The 6,000-nt window shown below is 54.1% G+C and overlaps 1 protein-coding gene across 2 annotated transcripts in view; it reads right to left on the minus strand.

Annotated features, from left to right (window-relative positions):
• Positions 1-4,516, minus strand: part of KLHL14 (kelch like family member 14) — a 100,190-nt gene extending 95,674 nt beyond the window's left edge. Inside the window, exons 1-2 of one of the 2 annotated variants that reach the window (XM_010365941.2) lie at positions 4,107-4,516; positions 1,095-2,087 (exon numbers count right to left, since the gene is read on the minus strand). In XM_010365941.2, coding sequence (XP_010364243.1) covers positions 1,095-2,044 — 950 coding nt within the window. In that variant the 5' untranslated portion in view covers positions 2,045-2,087; positions 4,107-4,516. Of the gene's footprint in view, positions 1-1,094; positions 2,137-4,106 lie in introns of those variants that run through there. The other variant, XM_030926104.1, reaches the window with a different exon arrangement.
• Positions 4,517-6,000: the final 1,484 nt, after the last annotated feature.

Below are 6,000 nucleotides of genomic sequence, written 5' to 3' on the forward strand. Positions count from 1 at the left end.
GTAGCCTGGCATCTGGAATCATGATGTTTTATCATGAGAAACTGAGAGGATACTGTTTCTCTTTTCTAAAAAGAGAAAGAAACCCTTTGCTAGGGCTCATTAAAAATGGTTTTAAAATTGGAGCCAATAAAACACGATTGTCAATTCCTACAACCTTTTTATCTCAGCAGCATTTTAAAAAGGCATCATTTCTCTCTCCCCTGAAATCCTACTTGCAACACACACATCCACGTTTCTAACTAGCAACAACAGGAGCAGCAACAACTCCCCAACTTCTTTGTCACTGGTGAGCAGGCACACAGACCAAGTGGAGCTAGAAGCCTCTCCACTCCCCCACCCCAATTTTCAACTGCACTCTTCTCAGAAATGGGAGTTACTAGGCAAGATTCACCCCATCACCCTGAAATCTCTTGCTTTACTCTCCTTTAAAAGTGAAAAGGAAAGCTTTCCACAACGTAGAAAAGTTTGCCTGGGCACATGATACCAGCATTTCCAATAGTGACCCTAATAGACAAAGCATTTTGGAGCTCTGACATCCACAGGGAGCAGATCCCAGTCATGAAGAAGCAACTTGAGTGTGTGACAGCAAGACCATGAAAGCCTTCCTTTACAAGCATCCCCTGGGCTCTTCTGCTCACCTAAGGCAGAACTGAGGAGGGGTGGAGTGGGCTTTCCTCACCACAGGATCCCTTTTCTAGAGCAAGCCCATCTTGAGATTTGTAGGGAGAACTGGCTTAGAGAAACTGCCAAAGCTACACTTCTGACTCTCCTGGCCTTTGGCCCCACCTGCCTGTCAATTTCAGTCTGAGTCCACAATTCCCATGTTTATGGCTCTGGAGATATCTAGAACCTCGTCTTTTGAGCGCTCAGGGATGCTGTTAGGCCAGTTCCCTATTGACCTTTCAGGGACTCTGAAATCAACTTTCCCCACACACTCTGAATTGTTTGCGTTTGTTTTCATCCTGCTGGAGCCACCCGCCCAGCCCACCCACCTCTCCCCTCCTCCCTGCCCCCTCCCCTCCCTCCGGCCTCTCTGGCTCTCTCCCCCACCCCCCCGCCCCGCCACCCCCGCCCTCCTCTTTGTTGTCTCCTACCTGCTGGCCAGGCTCTGCCTGCAGTGCTGCCTGAAGGGCATCAGGTGGTAGTTCATGGCGTCCAGCAGCAGCTTCTGGCAGACCGGGTCGGTTCGCATGAAATCCACTGACTGGACCCGCTCTACCAGCTCCGGGGCCGGGATCAGCGCGAAGCGGAGGCGCTTCATGAGGTCAGGCGCGTACTGCATGCGGGTCTCGCGGTCGTGCTCCAGCCACAGCACGGACATCTGGAAGAGCGCCAGCTCCGACTCCACGGGGGGCGGCAGCGAGTCCAGCAGGGCGCGCATCTCCTCGAAGTTAAGCAGCAGCACATCCTCCACCAGGTACTTGTTGGCCAGCTTCTTGGTCTCCTCCAGGCCGTGCAGCGCGGCGATCTTGCACACCTGCTTGTAGTTCTGCACCGAGATCTGGTCGTTGAGGAACTGCACGCAGAGCTTGGTGACCTGGGGGATGTGCAGGATCTTGCTGACCGACAGCACCTCCTCCACCGTGTCCAGGGACAGGGTCACATTGGCCGTGTAGAGGTACTCGAGCACCAAGCGCAGCCCGATGGACGAGCAGCCCTGCAGCACCAGGTTGTTGATGGCCCGGGGACTGGTCAGCAGCTTGTCGTCGGGGGAGGAAGAAGGAGTCCCGGGCTCCTCCTGCGGCGGCGGCTGCTGCTGCTGTGACGGTTGCTGCTGCTGCGGCGGCTGCTGCTGGTCCTTGGGGGCCCCCAGGCCGTCCTGGCCGCCGACCCCTCCCCCGAGAGGGGGGTGGCTGGAGAAGAGCGATCGGAAGTACTGCGAGCAGGAGGCCAGCACGGCCTTGTGGCAGTGGAACTGCTGGCCCTGGGCCGTCAGGGTCACGTCGCAAAACAGCTGCTTCCTCCACAGCAGGTTGAGGCCGTGCAGCAGGTTGTCGCTGTGGCTGGGGTCGAAGGTGGAGGTCCTGTCCCCGGATCTGGACATGGCGAGCTGACTCGGTGCACCTGGCTTTAAACCCTCCTCCAACCTGGCAGACAGGGGTGGGGGATGGGAGGGAGGGGAGCAGGGTGGTGGATGGGGTGGGGTGTGGTCGGGGTGGGGAAGGGTGTGGAGGGGAGGGGAGGGCGAAGAACAAGAAACAAGGCTCAGCTTGGCTCCCTCCTGGCGCGCTCCGGACCCCGACCCTAGGAGGAAAGTCCGAAGACGCTGGATCCGTGAGCGCCACCAGAAGGGCCCTGTCTGGGGTCCCGGCGCCGGTTCTGCTCCCTGCGACTCCTCTCGCCACCTCCCACACACTTCGTACCTCACTTTCCTAAAACCACCTCAGCTGTTGGCAGCAACAGCAGTGGCAGCAGCGACGGCAAAGTGGCGGCTGAGGCCGAGGCACCTCGTGGGCTCGTGTCCATGCCGGGCCGGAAGAAGGGAAAGGCCGGGGAGTGGGGAGCCCGGGGTGCCCTGAAAGCGCAGAGGCGACCGACGGCGAAGGTTTCAGGTCAACTTATGCCCGAAGCTTTGCTCTTCGCAGTTGGTCCAGTTTGGGGGAGGGGGTAGGAACAGGGGCCCGACAAGCGCGCGGGGTGGGCGAATCTTAGCTCTCCAAAAGCTGGGACCCCCTTCGATTATCCATGCTGCCCCGAGAAACTCCTAGGCTAGTAGTCTGAGGGAGGAGATAAAGCCCTTTCTTCTCCCGGGAAAGTGCAGCGGAGCGCGGTGAGGACCGGCTCAGTGGACTCGGCAGAGGCGGGAGCTGTCCTTATCAATTCGAGCTCATTTCCTTCACCCTGGCCCTGCCCGCTTCCCTGCTTCGCAAACTGTTGTTGGCTTCCCCGTCACCACTCAGTTTGGCTAATTTTCCAGAGACGCCTTTAAACCTGGCAGGAGAATCTTTCCACCACCCCCACCCCGACCCGGTGGCCCCCTTTCCCCCGTCTCGCTCATTTCAAAGCGCGGAAGTTCGGGCATCTATCTCCCCTTCCAGCGCGGGGCGGCACCGAGGACCCAAGGGGAGGAAGTGGGGCTGCGAGGACGCGTTTGGAGCGGGAGTCGGGAGGCCAGGAGGCCGGGAGGGATTCGTGTGCACGGTTTTCCCTCCCGGGCACCAGGCGCAGTCGCTTTAACTCCAGTAACTATGAGAAGTTCAAGTTAGAAGGCAGGTGTTGGGGGGAGGGGTGGGGGCTGTGGAAAGAACGGGGGGGGGGCGGGGGCGCAGTGGGGTGCGGGGTCTCTGCGCCCCACCCAGCATCGTGGCCGGCTGCCGCAGCTCCCTTCTGACCCCCTCGGTAGAGCCCCCAGCGGCCCCCTACTGGGGCACCCCCACTCCCCCGGCCCTGGAACTACTTCTGTAAAAAGTCTGAGCCGCCGGCATCTAGGCGGAGGAGGGCAGGGTGGGGGAGACGAGGCGAAATCGATACGCCCGGTCCTTAACCTGTAATTGCACCTTCCAGGGCTGAGCAGAAAGGGACCCTCTGCTCGCATCCCGCCCGCGCGCCCGCCCGTCCACCCGCCCGGGAGAGCCGCCGCCGCCGCCGCCTCCCAGCTCAGAGGGATCCCGCCGGACCTGCCCCTTCCACTGCGGCTCACTCTGCCCTGCCTGGCGCCGGTCCTGGATCGCCGGCTTCCTATTTATACCAGACTGGGCTCCTTTCGACTCACTTTACCATCCCGTTCCAGGTGGACCCTACCCTCCCTCGCGGTCCCTCCCCCGGCAGCACCCCCACGCCCGCCCCCAAAGCTCTGGCTTGCCTGAAACATCTTAGAGTCTCTCTCCCTTTAAGAGGACCCGGTCATACCTCTCTCTAGCTCTCTCCGCTTCGTTGTCTCCCCCCCCATCTTTTCCTATTCCCCTTCCTTCTTGTTCTCCTCCCTTGCCTTTCCTCCTCATCTGCTTATTTCTTGCAGTAGGAGTTTTATTCTTTATGAGCGTTTGCCATACAACTACCCCCACCCCCAACACCTCTGAAAGACTCCCTCCCCGGCCCTTCCCCCTACAACAACCCAAAAGACAGAACAAAATACACACAAGGCAGACACAAGGCCAGAAACTTACCTGCTCTCAACCAGCTGCAAAGTCAAGGCTCACTTAAGCTCCCCCCAAAAATCAATTGTCCTTCCTTTTTAAAGGTTTGCTCTCTCCTTGGGAGGGGGAAAACACCTTCTGGTTCCCAACTCCAGGCAGTCACTCTTTACAATTTATTTTGTCGTACATCATTTGATCACCATGAATTAGCAACAGCAAGAAAATGTAGGAGAGGGAGAAAAGAGAGAAAGAGAGAGGGAGAGAGAGAGGGAGAGAGAGAGAGGGAGCAGAGCTTTCTGCAAGAGAAGAAGAAGAAAAAATGTACGTGTGACAAATTATGCTACCAAGAAACAACACATCATTATCCTTGGGCCTGGGGCTCAGTGAGTCGTAACGAGAGTAATAGGAAATCCACGGTTGGGGAGAGAAACGGTCGTGCTTGGCCAGTAGAGAGAGACCATACAGGGGGATGGATGCTGGAGAGACTCGCAAAATTATGGCTCAAGGCTATTGTAAAAATTGTCGAGCGTAAATGACTGCGATTTCAAACATCTTTGGAAGAAAGAAGGGGAAAAAGCGAGGCCCCCCTCCCTCCCTCTCCCTCTCTCTCCCTCTCTCTTCTCTCTCTCTATAAAGAACCGTCAAGTTTTAGTGCGCATTGCTAATTAGTCAATTTCTCTCTGCCTTCACAGGCTGGCGACTTCGCTGCTGAGCTGAAACTGCTAATTTCTGTGACCAGCTTTTTTCTTAGCTGTGATCTGGATGAATGAGTAGCTGTCTCACAGAGATGACAAAAATAAACTCTAATCCCCCCCAAAATTTCCACTACATCTTTCTCATGCATAGATTTATGATCTTCAAGCGCTCTGTGCAATATGCAAACTTTTTTTGTGTCTGTATATATGCTGTTGTTTCCAGATTTCACTACATTGGTATGCTGCTTTTCCCTTCCCCCCACACCTCCCCCTCACCCCCAGCACTATGAAATGCAGAAACAGTCTGATCTCAAAGTATGCTAAGATATCACTTTATTCTGTTTTGGTATTTGGGATTTGGGTCTGACCTGGAAGATACTAGCCCTTGCCTAAAAGGTGAGTGGCTGAGGATACACACCAGGGTGGTGGGAGTAGAGCTGGTAGACAGAATAGAGGACAGCCCTTTGCTTTACATTTGCTTACCATAAAGCACTATTCAAGGTTTATGATCTTATTTGAAAACATATTTTCTCTATCATTTTGTCTGGTGAAAGAACTGCCTCTGAACTTCTCTGTCAGCTCGTCAGCAGATAAGGGTGCAGAAGTCATATATATATATTTTTTTTTTACTGAAAGATTATCATATTGTTGGATTTGTATTTCAATTAGGAGTGTTTGTTTTGCAGGAGGTAGAATCAAGTGCTAGGAAACCCAGTTGCAATTTCACAAATGTAACCTTTCAACTTTGGAACTCATCTGATATGTAAGGGCAACCACCTAGTGCTCACATTTTTGACCCTGCTTACCATGCAAAAGGAACCCCAGCATGTTTCTGGAATTTTAGCTGTACCAGAGATTCATGTGCATTGTGGTAGAGGACATGTTCTCCAGACTTATCTCATGATGTATTGCACCCTTACATTTATAGCCCTGCATTTCGGTCATCAATGGGGGTTGGAGGTGTCCAAGAAAGAAAGAAAAAAAGAAGCAGAAAAAGGAAGGCATGCCCTTAAGTAAAATGAACACGAAGAAAGCTGGACATGAGCTAAATTGAGCTTTGTTTGCTGTTAAATATATGAATATGATTCATTCTAATTTATATGTGCTCTGATGAGTAAACTTATTAAAATACATATCAGGGCACCACTGCAAGACATCTATTCACACCCCCCATCATTCTCTTTGATTTGTGAGAGATGGAAAGACACCTGCTTAGGAAAGGGAGGAAA

Source organism: Rhinopithecus roxellana, chromosome 21 (genome assembly GCF_007565055.1).
Source record: "Rhinopithecus roxellana isolate Shanxi Qingling chromosome 21, ASM756505v1, whole genome shotgun sequence".
Taxonomy (NCBI): Eukaryota; Metazoa; Chordata; class Mammalia; order Primates; family Cercopithecidae; genus Rhinopithecus; species Rhinopithecus roxellana.